Here is a 20,131-nt window from a genome sequence, read left to right on the forward strand (position 1 = left end):
GTAGTATAGACTATCAAAGTCTGTACCATGCTGTCCACCAATTTGGTATTATCTACGCACTGTTTTTAGTCACGAATATTCCCAATCTTTGGCTGGCAAGAACGGCGAGGAGGCTGGCGGCCGTGTCTCTCAGTGGGGCATGGAATGCGTGGGCTGGATGGCTCGCCTCTCGGCCAGATCTCCGACTGCCGTTGCCTCAAAAAAAGGCGGTTAACAGGTCTAAAACGTTCAATATATATTCATAGTTGAAATATCCATCTTGGGCGCTGTATGGATTACGCTTGTTGCAACTCTCGTCCAAACCGCCGCTGCTTGCCTGCACCAGAATCGAGCCGTACATCGCACAAACCCAGCCTAAGCCAACCTGAGCATGAGCAGAGGACACGTGGCCATAACTAGTTTTTACAGCTTTTAATCTAGTTTCTTAGGTGATAGAGTGCTGCTCGCTCTACGCCACCCAATCTATACTTTTCAAGCACCGTTGATGAAGACATTTTCTTCATCAGAATAAAGCGATGAGTGAACTGTTGTATAGTAGTATAAGACATTGGTAGGGTGGATCGTAGGGTTGTATGCCACTTTAACTCTATTTCCAGGGGCAGTAGTGCCGAAAACTCACTAATCTCTTCGCCATTTCGCCACTAAATTTATGCGAGGTGACTTTCAGCTGCAAAAGTAACTGACAAAACTGGCGTTTCATTGTATCGGCCCAAAATGCCCAGGAGTATGTACCGGTACCTTAAGGGAACAGAGGGTACAACAGAGGTACCTCTGGCGGAGCCAGCGCCCCGCCACACCGCACGCCTGAAAAGGCTCTCACTATTTTCCTTAATTAACAAAAGAGAGACACTTGAACTGCCTTTGTCTGGTACCTTACGTTTCAATTTTAGTTATTAACAGGGGGGTAATTTGACAAGCGCACTGGCATGCCTTAAGTGCAGGATCCGTCCTTGTTGTCATGATTGATCGCTTCTGCATAGAAGGGTGGCCTTGCAATGCAATCTTGTCTAAAAATGATAGCACAGCATTAGCTCAAATCCTTTTTAATATAATGATACCTTTATTTCAAGTCTGCATCCCACCCAAAGCAACGACAAATTCGTCTGATTCCTGGCGACCGTCCAGCCATGCCACGTCGAGCGCCACGAAGCCAGCTCCTAGTAGCGCGCCACACCCAAAATGGCGTAACTTAAAGTGCAGTATTACTTGCCTGCACTTGCTTCTTGCAGCACGCACCCGGCATTGTGAGCTGTAACGCGACGAGCTTCGTCATACACCAACTCTTCTCCTGCACGACATTCTGCCCATCTCTACTACCACTCTACTGGCGCCTGGTGTTTTCCTTGTTGCTTTTCATTTGCACTTCTTTGATACGCTGCCCTTCTCAGACCGTCACTGCCACACTTCGTCCTTACGATCACTGCCTTGCACCCGCGCTTTACTTTGGGGAAACAAAGCCACTAGCCAAAACGTCTTTCCCTGTACCGTTTGTTCCCTTTGCGACAAGGCAACCCCTTCCCTCCTCCCCCTTCTATGACAAAACCACACCATCGCTCACGGCGGGATTTGTATCGGGCGCCTACCCCAACGGCCTCGGACGTCATTGCAATTTGGATCGGCACGCTACACAACCACGTCCAACGAGCTTGGGCAGCACGCACCCCTTGGCGACGACGGACAACACGCGACACGATCTACCGACAACCAACGACAGAAGAAACACCGCTAGAATGGCGCTCATCGCTGGCAAAACCATCATCACCTCGATATTCCTATTCCACCTCACCAGAATAGGTCTTGGCAGCATCTGCAATTCTGCCTTGCGCCATGAGTGATAGCCCAAGCATCTCTGCGGCGGCCCGGGTCGCAATGTGGTTGTGTCCCACAGCCTGTCTTAGGCCTGTAAGTGTCTGGCGACACGCAAGCTCGGCTAGATCCGACCGTCCTCTCGCGTGGGAAGCGGTCGCCATGTTGTAGAGAACGATAAGAGCCAAAGGAGATTGTTGACCTCCGTATTTCCTGAAACCCGCTACTGCCGCAGCAAACTCTTCCTCCGCTTTGCCAAACTGGCCAGCCATAGCGTGGATTGTACCTAGAGAGTTACGCACGAAAAACTTCCAGTCGCTCTCCAACATCTCGCGTTCACCTAAAAGCGACTCGCATGCCGTTTGAGCCTCGTGAAATTTGCCCTGGTCTCTGAAAAGGACGGCGAGCTCGGCTCTTCTCCGAAGCGTATGCTCATGGTGTTGCCCATACAAGCCCTGGCAACCGCTCAGAGCGGAGTCGAGGGCGTATTCCGCATCTTTAAATTCTTTTGTTGCTCTGTGTATGAGTGCAACTGGTCTCCGCATGGCATGGATGGTCTCCGTATGCTCCAGTCCAAATGCTTGCTGTAGGCCAAAAGATCCCTACTGGACCATCTGGGCTCATCTTTGCTGCGCACGGAGTGCATATCCTAAATTGAGGACAATAGAGACGACCCTATATGGAAGTAGTTTTAGTACACTTTTAAAAACCCTTTTGACGCGCTGTGGTGCACATCTTCTGCTTCTCTCCATCTGGTTTGCTGTATATATATACAATGCTAAATTTCTCCATGACGTGGGAGCAAAAGAATATTGTCCTTGTATCTGCTGAAGTCGAGGTCGAAAATGGCCTCTTCGTAAGCCCTCTCGGCCTCGGAGAGAGCACCGCTTGTCTAGAGCGCGTTTCCAGTTTCATAGATTGAGAGAAGGGTCGTATCATAAGCCCGTTCCAGCCTGTGTACAGAATTCCGAATCACATAGTCGTATGTCACTGTGTGACCATGCGGATTATATTCACGCAGAAGAGTTGCAGTCGTGTCTCAGTCGCTCGACGTTGACGCGAAGTCTTGGAGAGCTAAACGATACACTTCCTTAGCCTGCTTATCTTTGCATTGCCCGCTGAAAATTCGACCCAACGCTGGTGAGGCTCGACCTCGAAGAGAATAAAGAAGCAGCGGTAGAGTCCGTGCTTATATGAAGCTGGCTGACGTTGATTGGGTGCAATCTGGTTAAACCTGTACGATACGGAAGCATCTAGAGAACTGGAGGCCGAAGGAAAACCGCGACGGAAGAGTGATTTATTCAAATGTCTTTAGCGCTGGCTTAAGCTGAAATCTTTTCAAGATACTCTTTGCTAAACGGGTAGTCAATGTATCCTTTAGCCTGAACAGGGGTGTAGAAAGTCAAACGATCATAGGGGTTTGGTTTAATGCCACGTTTGAGTCGAAAAACAAGGTCCGGTGTAGAGACGAAATAACGACCAAAGACTATGAGGGTGTTGTGAGCTGCATATTCCACGTCGACGGCCTCACGTGCAGTGCCGCTGTTGAAGCCTCCGGCGACTAAAATCGGCGACTGATTAGCCCAAATGTCGAATGCAAACTCAAGACCCTCCTCCTTCTCACAGTCGACATTGTTGACAACGCGAGACTCGATAAGGTGGATGTAAGCAGGTCGCAGCTTCTTAAGTTCGGAGATGACGTGGGAGAACTGTTGTAAAGCAGGCCCTTTCTCCATTTTCATGGCTTGAAACTTGCTCCAGGGGCTTAGGCGAACAGCGAGCCTATCACTGCCAATCGCGGCGGCAACCGAATCAGCAATCTCGAGGATGAACCGTGACCGATTGGCGACAGAGCCGCCCCACGAGTCTGTGCGCTTGTTGCAGGTATCCTGGGTAAATTGGTCGATGAGGTAACCATTGGCACCATGCAGCTCTACGCCGTCGAAGCCGGCTCGGATTGCGTTTTTGGAAGCCCCGACAAAGTCGCGCAAGACGTCCCGGATATCTTGCTCGGTCATTTCCTTGGGAACGGGTGCGCCCTCATGCATAGGCACGGCACTTGAGCTGTATAACGGGTAGCCCTCTCCTCTGTTGCCGGCCCGCCCAGGAGCGCACAGCTGAACAAAGGTGGAGCAGCCCGTCTCATGAATGGCATCAGTGAGCTTTTTGAAGGCGTCCACCTGGGCATCTGACCACAAGCCTGGCGCATGTTGGCCGCCGCAGTGATTTGGGGATATCCCAGTAGCCTCAACAATGATGAGAGTTCCGGGCTCGCTAGCGCGCTGCGTGTAGTATTCGAGCATGTTTGGCAGCGGCACATTCTCCAAGTCTGATCGAAAGCGCGTCAGCGGCGCCATGACCACACGGTGCTTCAGGTGGACGTTGCCCACGCGGACGGGCTGGAATAATTTGGTTGTTGATGCCATCACGGGCCGTCTAATAAAACAATTTAACAAACAGGGATATAATAGTCGTCAATACAAGTGTCTGAAGAAGCTTGTACGTCACGGATATTCAAGGCCGTTATATATAGTCATTTTCTAGGCACACCGACTTGGCATAACACGATTTGTCATCTGCTACGACATCGGCACACCTATACGCGCTGACTAATGAAGCTTTCTCTCTCTCTCTTTTTTTTTAAAAATTTTTTTTTCCCTGTCTGAAAGCCACATCACAGCGGTGCATCCCGTCCCCACTACCGTCAGGCTTTGTGAAGGAAGTTTTCCAACGTGCAGAGATAGCAGGATCCTGTCTTGATTTTTTACCCCACCAGAGCAACCGAGAGCAACAACTCGGCGCCGGCAAGGTAGGGGCGCAAAGAGAAGACTGGCTGTGAACGAGAAAGGTGAACCTAAAACCTCAATCAAGTTTTGTAACTGTCTCTACAGTATTGAAAGCTTTGTTTAGATACAACTACAGGAAATCCTGTGCATTCACTATGCCATGCGGCAGTTCGCTGCGCCGCTACAACTGTTAGTCCGCTGGCTCACTGGCTAGCATAGAAACCTTGAAACGCTGCACTACTATCCGCGGAGGAAGTAATGTTAATAACAACGCGGCCATTAAAGGCTTGAGAACTGTTACCAGTGAAGGAGGGAGGCTGGACAGAGGCCCCTGATTCAGCGTAGATGATGTTGACGACGATGATGATGATGATAACAAAGAAGATAGACAAAAGGTTACGCTAGGATTGCATGCTATCTAATGACGCAATATAGAATGAAAATCTCTTTCCATACTTTAGTTTTGTCAGCTATTTCCATTATTCAACATAAACATGCGAATATTCAGTTCTTGACGTGGGCGCGGGCTTCAATTTCAACTCTCATGTCATCAAATGCCAGGCGCGGTACTCCCAGAGCAGTCCAGGCAGGCTGGTGGTTGGGGCAGTAGCGCTTGAGGCAGCGAACCATGGTGTCCATGGCTTCCTGGTTGCAAGGCAAGTGATGAGAGCGGAGAAAGAAGACATCCTCCCAGCCTCGGCTTCCAGCAAGCTTCAGGGCTCTGTCAACGTTTTCAAAAGCCTTCTCGATTTGAGTCACAACATTCCGGTCAATCTTGTCGGTGTCACGGTCCCAACCACCTAAAAGCCAATTAGCAGGGGGGGACGGCGTTGAGAAGAGGCGGCAGGTATGCAAACTCACCCTGCCCGGCGCACTCAACCACGTCGCCGATTCGGACGGCCTGGCTATACCATAGGTTCTTCTTGGCCCTTTCGCCGTAGCCTTCATAGGAGGTGTAGGTGAGATGAGACATTGTAGCTGGTGTCTTGGGTGGAAATAAGACGGTTTATGCCAACGAAAAGCAACGTATAAGGTTCGAACTTGGGGCGAATTATATATTGATGTATTGCTGTCGATCTTCGCCAGAAGCGAAAGTGTATTGGATACTACCACGAAAGAGCTGCACGTGATTCTTTGCGCAGTCTCCACTGTACCACCGCAGTCTAGCAGTCCATTAAATTCCAGTTCAGTGCAAGAAGCTGTCTGGTCAATTCCTTGTCCGGTCGCCATGCTGCTGATTGACTCGTAGACGACTACTTTCGCATCCTTTTGATGCATTCTAGTCACAGTAAGGCCCTAAATGCAGTCAACGAGTGCTCAAATAAATACCCACCTGCCCTTGGGTCATCGTTTGCTACGTGGCTTTACACCTTTGCCCTGCAAGACGCTGGCAATTGGCCAATTGCATGGCTGGGCCGTGAGCTTTGTAATCTCCCGCAAAGCGCTGCAGTCTGCGAAAGCACGTTTTGTAGCGACCACGTCATTGCACCAGGAAATACGGACAATGATGCCGGCAGATGTATCAGGCCGGGAATGGTCCGTTGCGGCGATGCATCGAGTCGGATGATTTTAGCCGGACTTGTTGAGTGAGAAGGTGAACCTCTTCGTTTGCTTGGTAAGCATTGCTTGGTAAGCATTGCTTTGAGATTACTCAAGTATTCTTATTATCAAAGTTATTTGCACACTCGCTAGTTGTTACGAACGCTACTGCACGGGACGCGGGGCTGAGCCAGGCCGCCCGGATGGCCCAGCCACAGACCCGATTAGGACATGAGGTCACGTGATGGCTCACTGGATCATGGAGATGATCCAGCGACACAGGATCATTGGAATAGTTAAATGAGCCACACGATCCCAAGTCTACAATAGAGAGATAGACGGGTACTTAAGGAGGAGGTATTCTAGTAGCCAGGTAGTCTAGATCTCTATTGATCAATCTAAGCAATAGTTCTACTATTGAGAGTTAATCTCTTGACGGAGTTACAAGCCTACGATACTACTGTGAACTGCTCATTAGCTACCCTGTAGCTATTCAACCTGACTCACTTCCTAAGAAACAGACCTATCTGTGACTTAGATTTAAGCCACCGTTACACTAGTGCTGTGGAACCTAGTGCCCTATCTCGTATGTATGGTTGATTGAGGTTTGTCGTTGTTAAAAGCACTTCGTTACACCGCTCGCGCTGGTAGGAGACTTTGGTACGTAAAGGTACGAGCACAGTGCCAGACCTCCTCTTCAGTCCATTAGTTGTAACTTAAGCGACTGATGTCTTAATACAACGTCCTAATTCGGATCGTATCTTGTCTATATATAGAGGAAGAAACAAAAAGTCTTATTCAGATTTCTAATAAGGATAATAAGATAATATAAAATCTACTTTACTAAGATTATTATTCTACTTATATTATTTACTATCTATTATTCTAGTAAAGTATTAATATAAAAGTAAGTTTAGACCTTAGGTAGGGTTATATAAAGAATTCTAATAGTGAATAGAGGGAAGGTGTGACAAATGAACAGAGACACAGTACGAGCGGCCTGTTATGCAGCCATGGGAGTGTTACAAACGCAAAGCAGCCTGGCCTGTGGAACAGTGACCAGCGGGGAGTGACGCAACTTACGAGCAAACCAGATTAGGAAAGTGGAGCAGCGTCACGTGACTGCTCACTTGGACCAGTATGCTTAGACGGCTCGCCGGTGAGCATACGAAGCGAGGTGAGCGGGAGTGAGCAATAGAGATCATATCAAGTATATTAGGACGAGAGAAGACCGTAGCTAGTCTGGATAGTTTAGATCTCTATTGATCAATCTAAGCAATAGTTCTACTATTGAGAGTTAATCTCTTAACGGACTTACAAGCCTACGATACTACTGTGAACTGCTCATTAGCTACCCTGTAGCTATTCAACCTGACTCACTTCCTAAGAAACAGACCTATCTGTGACTTAGAATTAAGCCACCGTTACATTTTGATCAATCCTGTTCAGTGAGTTACCTTGAAACCTTGAGCAGTATTGACCTTCACGATGTCGACCGCAAGCGGAGCTACTACCAATCCTGGTCAGGCTATGCAAGCCATGCGCCAGCAGATTGAAGCTATGACTGCCCAGATCCAGGCACTCCAGGCAAACAACAACGGAGGAGGTGCCCTCACCCTTCCTAAATTCCCCAAACCTGAACCGTTTGATGGGATGAAGGGAGATGTGCGTACCTTCCTCACTCAAGCCAAAGCCTACCTTCGCGTCAACACCACTATCGCCAACTCTACCGCGCAGATTCTCTGCATTGGTAACCTTCTTACCGGCAAAGCGATGGAATGGTGGGAACCTACTCTCAGAGACTTCCTTGACAACGATACACCGGACGATGAAACCGCTCGTATTTTCCGAGACTATGACAATTTCGAGGAGTTACTCCAGACCACCTTTGGAGACCCCGATGAGATTCGGACCGCAACACGCAAGCTTAAGGCGCTACGACAGACTGGTTCTGCCCAGCACCTTATACGCGAGTTCAAACGCATCTCAGCCCATCTCGACTGGGATGACGAGAGCATGATGGAATATCTCTACGACGCACTACGTGAAGAAGTAAAAGGTGAGATCGCAAATGATGATCGACCTGACACCTTTGACGAATTCGCTAGCAAGATCATCAAAATCGACAACCGACTCTATGCTAGGCGACTTGAACGAAATGGACGTGGCCATCGACAAAGCAACCAGCCACGCCGAAACCAAGCCAATGTTAGCAGACGACGAGGAGGATCCACGGCCTATGGTTTTCACCCAGGCCCGATGGAACTCGACGCAGCAAACAAGAAAACCTTCAAATGCTACAATTGCGGGAAACCAGGACACATGGCCAACAAATGCAAAGCTCCAAAGAAACCATGGAAGCCAGTAGCAGAAGGAAGAAACGTTAGCGCAGCCAGTAAGGAACTGCCTGTGCGAAACATCAGTATGGCCAATAACGAAGTCTACTATTCGCCAGACGACTGTGAATACGATCTCGCATCTGTGGACGACACCACCGATGAAGATGGAGACTGGGAGTTCGGAACCCAGCCCACATACGAGAATCAAGAGGAAGAAACCACTCCTAACTTCAAGACAGGAGAGGAGTATTATGCTATTGCGAAAGAAAATCAACAAGGAAACGGAGGACCCGACCAAGTGGTGATAGCCGGATTCGACGTGACAGACCCAGCTATGCTTATGGCACTGTTGGATGAAAGTACATACATCACGCCACACGCTAGTTCGAAGCATCCAGAAGTCAGTTTTGCTCACCGCGATCACGCGACTATTTCCTGGGCTTCATGCCCATACCACACTTGTGTGCGACAACTCTGGAAGAAACTCGACCACCGATGGTTTCCTAAGCAGACCCTTCGCAAAGCCCTTTACAAAGAAGACGAACTCAGACACTGGACAATCCAGCAGAGAACGCAAGAATTCCTTGTCCTAGAAAGGAACAATGGATTATGTTTCGCTGAGGATGAAAACGCTTATACTATCCGTGCCACAACCTCAAGATACGAGGATGGAGGAAACAGTATGATCGTAAGGCGTTCGCCTAGCCCGAACCCGATCAGCGGAAATGGCAGACAAATCAACCGTCGCCAAAGCTCCAAAGAAGAAAGGATGGAGGGAGCTATGACTCTCCTCGCCATTCGGAGGAAACCCGAAGAGAAGAAGTCGGGAAACGACAGCCGTCGTTGCCAGTAAGACCAACTCTTCGACGGGGATCTAGCCGGTCCCTATGCGCCACAAACGTCAGTGACGCTACTCACCTCACGATCGATATCCTGATAAAAGGAACCCAGATCAAGGCAATGATAGACAGTGGAGCACAAGGAAATTTTATCTCGCCAAATCTCGTTAACAAATTACGATTGCCTTGGAACAAGAAGAACGAGCCCTACCGACTCACGACTGTGGAAGGAGGAGCAGTCAAGTACGGCCAAGGAGTTGTGGATCAGGAAACCGCGCAACTTCCTGTCTCCATACAAGGCCACAACCACTCTCTCACCTTAGACATCACGGAGATCTCAAAACATGACGTTATATTAGGGATACCTTGGTTGCGAGCGAGCAATCCCCGAGTCAACTGGAGAACCGGCCAACTCCAGTGGGATACACCAAGATGCGATTACGGCAGGAAGAGCGGCCGCCAGAAGGCACCTTCGTCGGATCATGACAGACCTCTAGGAATATATGTGATCACCAGAGAGTCGAAAGCTAGTACAACGGAGATTCCCGAGGAATACTCAAAGTACAGCAAGCTGTTCAGCGACGAGCTAGAAACAGGACTACCGGAGCATTCGCGCTGGGACCATGAGATCAAACTCCAGCCCGGTACTGAACCAACGTTCAACAAGATATATCCCCAGAACCCCGAGCAGGATGCAGCACTCGAAGAGTATCTGGAGGAAATGTTACGAAAGGGATACATAAGACCATCAGAGTCCCCAGCAGGACACCCAGTCCTGTGGGTACCAAAGAAAAACGGAAAATTGCGACCATGCATCGACTATCGACCACTTAACAAGATCACAATCAAGAATCGATATCCGTTACCACTCATGATAGAAATACGAGACAAAGTTGGGAAAGCAAGATGGTTCACCACACTCGACCTAAAAGGCGCCTATAATCTCATACGAATGAAGGAAGGCCACGAGTGGATGACAGCATTCAGAACCACCAGAGGACACTACGAATACCTAGTGATGCCTTTCGGACTTACCAACGCACCAGCAACATTCCAGACTATGATCGACACAGTCCTACGCAAGCAAATCGGAGTATTTGTTGTGGTTTACCTTGACGACATCCTCATCTACTCAAACACACTTGAGGAGCACAAGCAACATGTACACGAGGTACTTCAAACCCTGCAAGACAACAAACTCCTCGTGGAAGCAGCCAAATGCAAGTTCCACCAGAGCAGCGTACAATTCTTAGGGTTCATCATTACCCACGGAGAAGTACAGATGTGTCAAGACAAGATCATAGCAATCAAGGAATGGCCAACACCGACAAACGTCAGAGACGTGAGAGCATTCACTGCATTCGTGAACTTTTACCGAAAATTCCTGAAAGGATACGGAGACGTATCACGACCTCTCACTGACCTAACCAAGAAGGACGTTGAATTCAAATGGACAGAAAAAGAAGAGAAATCCTTTACCACGATCAAAGAACTCGTTACACAAGAACCTGTGATGAAAACACCTGATCCAGAGAGACCTTATGAAGTCGAAACGGACGCCTCGGACTATGCCCTTGGCGGACAGCTCGGACAACGAGATGACGAGGGAAGATTGCACCCAGTTGCCTTCTTCTCACAGAAACTCCACGGACCTGAACTGAACTATGGCATTCACGACAAAGAACTCATGGCCATCATTCAGTGCTTCAAGGAATGGAGACACTATCTCGTGGGAGCAAAACATAAGATTAAAGTCTACACTGATCACAAAAACCTCACATCGTTTTTGACCACGAAAGACCTGAATAAAAGGCAAATCAGATGGTATGAAACCCTCACGGATTATGACTTTGAAATCATATACCGTAAAGGATCCGAAAACGGAAGAGCAGACGCGCTCAGCCGAAGAGAGGACTTGAAATCGGAAGAACAAGTGGACAATGCACCCTTGTTACGCGCTACCAAGGATGGGAACCTTGTGCTAGGCACCCGAGAAATTGACATTACCTGGCAGGTAAAGCCAGATGAGACATGGATGCAACGAATTGCATCACACAGCAAAAATGACAACTACTTGGACAATTGGGAGACAAAAACGCACTTGCGCAAGGAAGCAGGAAGCTTCTTGTACAACGAACGGCAGTACGTCCCCAGTACACTTCAAGAGCAACTTGTCAGAGAAATACATGAACACCCGTTACATGGACATCAGGGTGTAGGGAAAACAATCAGTCGACTAAGGAGATCATACGACTTTCCTGAAAGCAGAAAAATGGTACAACAAGTTGTGGACAAATGCGACATTTGCCGAAAAGCAAAAGCAGCACGACACGCTCCTTACGGTGAACTACAGCCAATACCACCACCTGAAAGAGCATGGCAAACAGTCACAATGGATTTTATCGTCAAACTACCGAAATCCAAAGAACCAATGACAGGAGTCACTTACGACAGTATCCTGGTCATAGTGGATAAACTCACGAAATACGCTTACTACATTCCTTACATGGAATCTAGCAATACGAAAGACCTAGCGTATATGTACCACCATAAAAAAAGTTTTATGGATCCAAGTGGAGGCTGAACCTGAACCCGACTGTACCGTAAAAACCGTTACCTAACAGTCTGTGGAACACTGGCCACAACTGGCGCACACAAGTACAACGAGCTGTCGATACGCGCAGGAAATAGTCTGTCCGGCCTGCTAGTGCGCAGCTGATTTTCTCCGTTACCCAAATGGACAAATCTTGTCCTTGGGTGATCAAAAAGTAGATTTGATGCGCAACAGCCGAAAAGGACTTCTATCTGAACTTGGCATGACTCGAAAGACGTGACGGTCCACTTCCTGTACTGGTCACTGGGCCAGCCAATCGTACATCACTTACTTGGACGGTAGCAATGGCTGTCTGCTGATATACTTGACGGCACAGTCGCTGCACAACACCCAAAAACTCATCCTCGACTACTACGGATGCCCTGACGATAAAAGCTCGCCGAGCGGATGCTGACGCCCGACTCTCCCGTCTTCGTGGACAAGACCGAATCGCGCAGAAGTTTGGCTGAGCTCCCATCGGTCGTACGCGGACACAACATGCAAACGGGCCAATTAGATACAGTCTACACGGCACAATCGGCTTTAGCCGTGACCGGCGGGTCGGGTGACCCCTCATTGAGCGTTCTTCAGCGCATGACAGATCATCTAAAGAAGTCGCTTGCCGACTTCAATGAGATACAATCCCCGCAGGTTCTTTACGAGCAGAACGTGGCTCGGATCAATTGCATCTTACAAAGACGCTTCCAGCGCCTGCGCGAGCAGCGACCAGAAGACGCTCTCAGCATCGAAAACGAGATTATTCAATACGTGGTTGAGCGGAATTCGCTGGAGATCAACGGCCTCAGGATTGCTGAGGACGCATGGAAGGACCAGGTCGCGGCTCTCTTCCAAGCGTTGTCAGATCGGCTCGTGGCTACACTACAGCCATCATATTTTCAGCAATCTCTTCAAAAGCTTGCCGCAGGGATCTTGGAACCGTGCTTGCTCAATGATCCAGAGCAAGCTACCGTGAAGGAAGTGCGAGACAGCGCCAGCGTCGGCTCATGCCACGAGGTAAATCCATCCTATCCATAGTTGATCGTTGGATGCAACGCAGCTAACGTGTACTGTAACTTCAGATCAACCATCCTGCAGTCTCAGCTAATGGTCAGGTTGGGCTGCTGCACGATGCAGACGAGTCTGCTTCTCGAAAACGTGAATGGTACGATCAGGAGGAGCGGGCAGAGCCGAACAAAAAGGGTAGGAGTTCAAGCGCCGTCGCTTCTCTGTGTCAAGATCACTCAGACGATGAAGAGAGTAGCTTCGTTATTGTACGCCCCGACAGGGTTGTCGAGGCCAGTACCTCGCCTCGCGGGGAGGTGGCGCATGATGAGCAAGACGGCATTCACGGCACTGTCGTACTCAAGATCATCGACTCGGATGGCTCCCATAAAGGCGACCTCAGGCAAGTGGGGGTATGGGGAGCGAAGCGTGTGGACAGTATCCTCCAGAACCCGGTCAAGCGTCCCGTTCGGCTACGGAAAGGTCGTACTTTCACCCAGGTCCATCTGAACGGCATCTGCGAAAATGGCGTCAAGATTGTTTCGTGTATGATACAAGCATCTGGGGAAGTGATGGAGAAGCCTTGCACGTATTGCGAGAAAAAAAAACCAGGGTCCGTTCGATCAATGCATCAAGATTGACGATGACCACTTTCGTCGTTGCGGAAACTGCGAATGGGTACGTGGACGCTGCCATGGTGCCTCCAACACTTCTGAGACGCCAGTGGCTTCTACAATGGAAGAGAAACTCGGCTCTGAGCTTGATGAAGCAATGGCAAGCCCCGATAAGCCATATGCGACCCAGACACGGCCCGAGACTTCAATAGATGGGAACCACGACACCTCTAGTAGTCCATTGGGCGACAAGACTGTCCGAACTTCACCGAGACCAATCGCGATGCCCGAAGACGCTTTCGTAATGACTGATAGGCGCTGGAGGATCCATCAAATCAAAACTGGCCGTTTCACCAGTACTGACTCGTCCGCACAGCCGCAGTGCTGGTTTGCGGCGGATAGATGTCTTATATATGGCGTACTCAGTTTCATGGAGTGGAGACCAGCAAAAGATGATCATGATTTCAACGTCAATTTAGAGGACGTCTCTACAGTGAGAGCAAGTGCGCAAGCATGGCGAGTTCATCTCATCATGAAGGAACAGATCGAATCTGCACAGCACAAATCATCGAGAGGAGATGTTATGGTTGTCTTTGAAGGTCAGGAAATTACCAGACGTTTTTTGCAATTTTGTGTCGTTGAACACATACCAATTTCATATGAAGAGCCGTAAGTTCAAGTGGTGCCTTAAACCTAGTCAGTCTGCGGAATCATCTTGGCTAATTCGCGGTCTGCAGGTCGGCAATGGTTACCGAATGGCGAGACATGAAGTCGGTCAATACCTCGACACACGACGACTAACCGATATTGTGCGATTGGAAGTCGTTGGTTTAGGGCGAGAGAGCTCCCAGAAATGTTTTCAAGACAATGTCGAGTCGGAGGCAAGCGCCATGGATCAGAGGTCACGCCACACAAACCCCAAACCACCGCGACAGGACGCAACAACAGACGTCATTGCGTTATTCTCTAGCTCTTATTGATTCCAAATATACCGAAAGGAACAGTCAGCTCCGCGAATGCCCAGCCATGTGTTTTGGATAGGTTCCAGGCTTAGCGCCTTAGCTCGGGTCGCACAGCAAAGCTAAGCCCAGTTGGGCCGAGGAACTACTAGTACCTGCGGGGTGGACTCGAAAATACAGGTGTGTGGCCAGTGGCCCGCAAAAGGGGTTAATTAGTGTGTGTTTTTCGGCGTTTTGCGGGAGGCACCCCCTTAGGGTTACCGAGGAGCCGCACCACAGAATAGCTTTTTACTCAATCAACTCAATCGTCCTATGACTAATAACTGCTCTGCGTGATAGCTGCTATTGATAAATTAGCGTAGTTCAAAGAATGTGACACCCACAGAAGCATCTATAGTAGACGCTATTTCTGACTAGTCAGATACAAATAAGTAACTTAAAGAAAGCTCATGCCACTTTTGCCCCCTGTTGCTTAGAAAGAGGCACTGGTTTGTAAAGCGTATGTAACGCCCTTTTGTACATAACTGTAATTTCAGGGATTCGTCTGGTGCCTTTCAGGTGGCTGCACTACCTCTGCGCTGGTGTAAAGCGCCCACTGCAGAAAGAAGGTGGTGGCGGGTGGCTCATGCACAGGTCAAACTATTCAGAGCCTATTATAACTATGATAACTACTTACCATACTACCGGTATGTAATTTCCACACCACATACGAACTAAACTTGAGACTTGTGGGACACTCAAACGGTGTTACGGATTCCATGAAGTTCCACGCGCCGTTCTAAAAAAGGGATCATATTTTTCATCACACATCCTCGAGCTGAAATTTATACTCTCCGTCATATATCACTCGAATGATTGGTCCTGCATTTATGAGATTGGTTGACTTCTGTTGGACTCTTAGACTTACCTAGATCCAGGTGTTGTAATGGCAATACCTTGTTGGCTCCGGTTGGCGGAGCACCTTTGCACGCCGCCAGCAACCTGAAGTTCGAAATTGGGGGATTGAAGATTTCAGGATTTGCGCAGGAATTTGCAAATCTACCACTGCTTTGTTGTTAGTACAGCCAGTCAATGGATTGAGTTAGAAAAGACACTGACCCGTGACCAGCCTTGAGAACGCCTTGGTCATTCCATACATAGTTGTTCAAATCTCCGTCAATAAGGATGCCGCCGCAGCGGCAAGAAAAATTCGGCACCTTCCCCGCGGTAACAGAGCATAAACTGCAAACTTCCTGGATGAGCCCTGTTCTCATCGGACTTGGTGCCGCACTAGACGTCGAGCTAGACGTAGAGGTTGAACCGGAGGCCAAAATAGATGTCGAACTCGAGGTCGAACTTGATGGTAAACTTGATGGTGAAGTCGACGCTGAAGTCGGCGCTGGACTTGACTCTGGACTTGACGTCGAACTAGACGTTACACTCAACGGTGAGCTACCCAGTGAAACAGAATTTGAAACGGATGCGGCCGAGGATGCTGATGTGTTCTTAGTAGCGATGGTTTCTGTGGCTGTGCTGGGTGAGAGAGAAGGGTCGGCTCTCGGGCTGGTTTCATAGTGGCTGACGGGAGCTGGGAATTTGAGGAGCATCGTAGTCGTGAGGGAGTCAGTGGAGGTGGACGACCACGAAATGGAGGCAGACAAGGCGGCTGTAGGCAGCGGAGTCAAGTATGGTACAGTGTATGTAGATTTCGGCCAGATCACATCCACGTCGCGCACCTCGGGATTCCACATCTGGGAATTGAACAGGTTCGTCACTTCTTTCCCGTAGACAACCGCCAGATCCATGACCATCTGGCCTCGTAGCGGCTGCCAGCGCCCGACGTAGAGAGGAGAGGAGCTACTCAGAGCCTTGGCGCTGTCTATAGAAACAGAGGAGGTAACTTGGTACATGGGCGACTGTTTACCATCACTGAGATTTTCGACAACCTCTTGAAGGAGTTTTTTGTTGGTGTATAGCTGAGCCATGTCCCACATCATAACACCACCGAAAGAAGGGTATTTCTTGGCCCAGTCTATAGCTGCCTTCAGTTTAGAACCTTCGGTGTAGCCGCGGCCAGCAGCATTACTCGCAGGAATACCCATTAAAACCTTGACCTTTGGGTTTTTGCTCTTTTGTGCCCATTTGTCCCAGACAGCGAAGTTGAAGTGAGGCTGACTCGGCGCACCTTCTTGAGCCTTGTCTATGCCGCAGGGATTATTATAGAACTGAATCTGAACCATGTCAAAGGGAATCGCGTCCAGAGTAGTGGCAAGATTCACATCGGGGTTGACGCACTGCGGAGCGGCAGAGAGAAGGAACTTTCTATCAGTAACGGTGTCCATGAGGTGACGCAGCTTGCCAGCAAAAGCAGGAAGGTTGTTGATGGGGGACTCGAAATCAAAATCGAAGCCGTCAACGACAGCTGAGCCGAATGGACGGCCAATCTTGTCTGAAGGCACGGGGCCAAACATGTCCCAGATGCGCTGCGCAGACTTTTCAGCGCCAGAGGTGCTGTTCCAGTTTGTTGAGGCAGGTAAGCCGCCGCCCATAGAAATCAGAATAGTCTTGCCCTTCTTTTGGCAGATCTTGATATCCTCCTCAATTTTTGATCTGTCAGCATCGGCTAAGTCGACAGTAACCGGGGTAATGCCGGTAATGAAAGCTATATTGATGACGTCTATGCTTCTTTCGTCGCAGTAGTATGCAAGTCGCTCTTGGTGAGAGTTATGACTCTCTGGACTATTAGCCGCCGCGTTCTGACCCCAGTAGATGGCGACATTCTGGCCAGATTCTGGGTTGAAGCCTGCCAGCGCAGGAGCCGCAGCTGCAAGAGCACCTGCGAGGTGGAGATTGATATTGAAGGAAACCATCGGCGGCGAGGGTACCAATGGAGAAGGAGAAGCTGACGAAAAACTAGTCTCAGAACTCGGGCTATCTATAAGGCTAGAAAGAGCATTTACTTGCCATTATACGCTTTATACTGCCGATGGGTGACTAGAAGCTTCGTGGACCCCTTTGGGGCTGTGGCAAAATTGGTCGTCTACCCGAAAGGACCATGTCAGGATTCTTTGGTTGATCATAGTCGCATCTATATGTCACTCAATTACGCTAGGGGATATTTACCTTTATGGCGATGAATTTTGGGAGATGAGCTGGTAGGTATGCTGAACAGTAGTTTCACAACACAGTAGACTTGAGGTAATATCCTGCTTCGCGAAGCAGAGATTTCGGTCAATTTGAAGCGCTTACCGTCATTGAACCGTGCTCTTAGCAGAATGTTTTCTAGATTTGTCAACCGGATTTAGAAATGGTCACGGTGATAACAGAGGTCATGCAACAGGTCATGCATTCGCATTCCAGCAGCCAAAATCGCTGAAAAAAAGCACATCTAATTTCTGAGAGCGTTCGCAGCAGGCTCTGCTAGTTTACATCACTCAAGATTGCACAGCTTGTATTACTGCGATATCTCGCTCAAGGTGACTGGTTTTGGTGTTTTGCCGCGCTGCCGCGTACCTCGGCATATTTTGGCTCTAGAAACAAATATAAAAGCGCTGGAGAGTCCGACTGTTGGCTTGATGGCATCAGCAGTAAAACCATGAGTAAACAGCAAACAGAAAACGGACAGACAACAGACGCCTGCCTTCAGCTGGGTCACAGGCTCCTTGTCCCCGCTGTAGCTCACTGTTCCCCTCTTCAGTCTTTCCACGGCCGGCAGCCCGTCACTTTACACCTGAAACAGCAAGAAAGGGGGCGACAGTTTCTCCGGCTGTCCATTGCACTTGTCGGCAGCCTGGGAATAAAGAGTACTGCTGTAGTGCTGACTAGATTACTTGAAGACCAAGACGGCCCACAGACGTGCGCCACTTCGTCGCTACATCTCGAAAATCTGCTGCCTGCCAATGAGTTTCGTGCGAAAACGCAATTCCGCTCCTTAGTTTCCGAGTGGCAGACTGCATTAGAACGGCGTAATGATCGTGAGCCAAGGCGTATCTCTAGGCCGAGACGCAACGCCAGGCTAGAACGCGCCTCTAATATCCTCACGGATACTTGCCCGGATGAGGACAGTTTGGTGTCGCTGATCACTGCGCTGTGTAACGCGGTCGAGGAGGGAGGCCCAGTCAAAAGTATTTGCCACCAGCTGCTGGCCGTGGGTGATGGCTCTGCTGGAGTGGCTTTTCGGCCCGCCGCTGGACGCTGTGGGCGGAAAGCCACGATTTCGTTGCCGTGTCTCCGTGGTCCTCATAGACACTGCCTCCTCTCACAAGACGAAGAGCCTTCGTGTTCTACACCGCAGACATGCCGCCAGGCTTTTGTCCAAACCCAGACCTGGTAGACTGACAGTGCCTGTCTAGGCAAGTGGTAGCCAGGGGGGAGGCGAGGTTGCGGCGTGGCAGGCGTTTGGTCCACGTCGTGCCCCTCTCGATTATACGCCGGGTGTGTTTCTAGTGATCTAGTGATCAGAAAACGACTGCGGATCGCATCGAACGATTCGGCGTTCGCATATCTCATAGACCACTCGCTCAGGCCTGCCACAGCAGCGAGTTTCTGCTTCCCATCGCTTCAACGCCACACCATGTAGTAAACAGCTTTACATTTTTGCTCTGTTGATGCTCAGCCAGAATATACATATTATCTCGCGATGCCGTCTCCAGATCCCACCATCTCATTCAACAGTGCTGCAAATCATATCGCAGGATGGCAGCTCTGACAAGACACTCTAAGCGACAGAAAGAGGCCGTACGTAAGCGCGGCCCTAGTCTTCGCGACAAGGCCCGACAGCTAGGGCTCAAGGGTAGCGTTCGCGTGCTCGTCATGCACGAGGACCCAACGCACGGTGTGTGGCACATTGCGAAGTATTGTCCCCCGGGTCTGACTTTCCCTGACATAGACGGGCTGGTGGGTGTCCAGAACACACGACGCAGACATTTGCTCAATAGACCATAGGTTCGGGAATACGACCAAACTAGGCAAAGGCCCCGCGTGCGCCCGTGCTCCAAACACGCCATACCACTTCAGAATGTCCGCAGGTTCTCGACGGGGTGCCCGCCAGACGAGGAAGCCGCGGCGACGACTGTGGGCTCCGTTAGTAGCGACAGTGTAGATCGAGATGACATGGATACTTGCGTGGGTGGTGTAGCAGATGCAGCCATTGATTGTTTGAAGGAAAACCTGGAAAGCCTGGGCGGCTTTTCAGATGATGACTTCGCTTCGGTGGATCAAACGACAACACGTCGAAGTGAAGAAACGGGTTCTCAGGCGTACCGCAGGCTCCTTCGCTGGATTTGGGGAAGCTGATGGAAAAGAGGCCCATGTACCCTCGCAGCTGCCTCGCTCAACGAGCCAGGCGTGCTTGACATACGCCCAACGACACGGTCCGGCGCGTCTCGACATCGCGGGTGACTTTTTTTTTAGTAAATCCAACATGTGTCCAGATAAATAAAAAGATCCGACTCGCACTAGGTATTCTATGCCCATCGCGAGTGAAAGTCGTACCATGCCTGAAAGACACCCAGACCGTAGAGCACGTGCATCCTCTGTTGACGGGCTCAGTTACGACAGGGGTTAATGACTATCGCGAAGCTGCGTTCGTGCTTATGGCGGCGAGATTTTTCATCGCCGCATTTGATCGCGCATTTTTCAAAACATGAGAGCCAACATGGTTGCAACACCATGAC

At 49.7% G+C, this 20,131-nt stretch overlaps 6 protein-coding genes across 6 annotated transcripts; 2 read left to right on the forward strand and 4 right to left on the reverse strand.

Moving 5' to 3' along the window:
* Positions 1 to 1,772: 1,772 nt before the first annotated feature.
* V2A60_008677 (tetratricopeptide repeat protein) lies at positions 1,773 to 2,078 on the reverse strand (the record flags this gene model as incomplete). Its single annotated transcript, XM_083259949.1, has 1 exon — positions 1,773 to 2,078. The coding sequence occupies one exon, from the start codon at positions 2,076 to 2,078 to the stop codon at positions 1,773 to 1,775; it is 306 nt and encodes a 101-aa protein (XP_083116075.1).
* A 1,050-nt stretch (positions 2,079 to 3,128) lies between these two features.
* V2A60_008678 (alkene reductase) lies at positions 3,129 to 4,232 on the reverse strand (the record flags this gene model as incomplete). Its single annotated transcript, XM_083259950.1, has 1 exon — positions 3,129 to 4,232. One exon carries the CDS (start codon positions 4,230 to 4,232, stop codon positions 3,129 to 3,131), a length of 1,104 nt encoding a protein of 367 aa, XP_083116076.1.
* An 864-nt stretch (positions 4,233 to 5,096) lies between these two features.
* Positions 5,097 to 5,565, reverse strand: V2A60_008679 (Endoribonuclease L-PSP/chorismate mutase-like protein; the record flags this gene model as incomplete). The annotated part of the gene is made up of 2 exons (XM_083259951.1): positions 5,097 to 5,392; positions 5,454 to 5,565. The coding sequence occupies 2 exons, from the start codon at positions 5,563 to 5,565 to the stop codon at positions 5,097 to 5,099; spliced, it is 408 nt and encodes a 135-aa protein (XP_083116077.1).
* Positions 5,566 to 7,619: 2,054 nt separating this feature from the next.
* On the forward strand, positions 7,620 to 8,499 carry V2A60_008680 (uncharacterized protein; the record flags this gene model as incomplete). The annotated part of the gene is made up of 2 exons (XM_083259952.1): positions 7,620 to 8,190; positions 8,240 to 8,499. 2 exons carry the CDS (start codon positions 7,620 to 7,622, stop codon positions 8,497 to 8,499), a joined length of 831 nt encoding a protein of 276 aa, XP_083116078.1.
* Positions 8,500 to 8,555: 56 nt separating this feature from the next.
* On the forward strand, positions 8,556 to 13,920 carry V2A60_008681 (reverse transcriptase/ribonuclease H family protein; the record flags this gene model as incomplete). Its single annotated transcript, XM_083259953.1, has 5 exons — positions 8,556 to 8,829; positions 9,807 to 11,323; positions 12,299 to 12,916; positions 12,982 to 13,450; positions 13,895 to 13,920. The coding sequence occupies 5 exons, from the start codon at positions 8,556 to 8,558 to the stop codon at positions 13,918 to 13,920; spliced, it is 2,904 nt and encodes a 967-aa protein (XP_083116079.1).
* A 1,838-nt stretch (positions 13,921 to 15,758) lies between these two features.
* V2A60_008682 (uncharacterized protein) lies at positions 15,759 to 17,326 on the reverse strand (the record flags this gene model as incomplete). The annotated part of the gene is made up of 2 exons (XM_083259954.1): positions 15,759 to 15,884; positions 16,040 to 17,326. 2 exons carry the CDS (start codon positions 17,324 to 17,326, stop codon positions 15,759 to 15,761), a joined length of 1,413 nt encoding a protein of 470 aa, XP_083116080.1.
* Positions 17,327 to 20,131: the final 2,805 nt, after the last annotated feature.

This window comes from Cordyceps javanica, chromosome 6, assembly GCF_051103115.1.
Source record: "Cordyceps javanica chromosome 6, complete sequence".
Taxonomy (NCBI): Eukaryota; Fungi; Ascomycota; class Sordariomycetes; order Hypocreales; family Cordycipitaceae; genus Cordyceps; species Cordyceps javanica.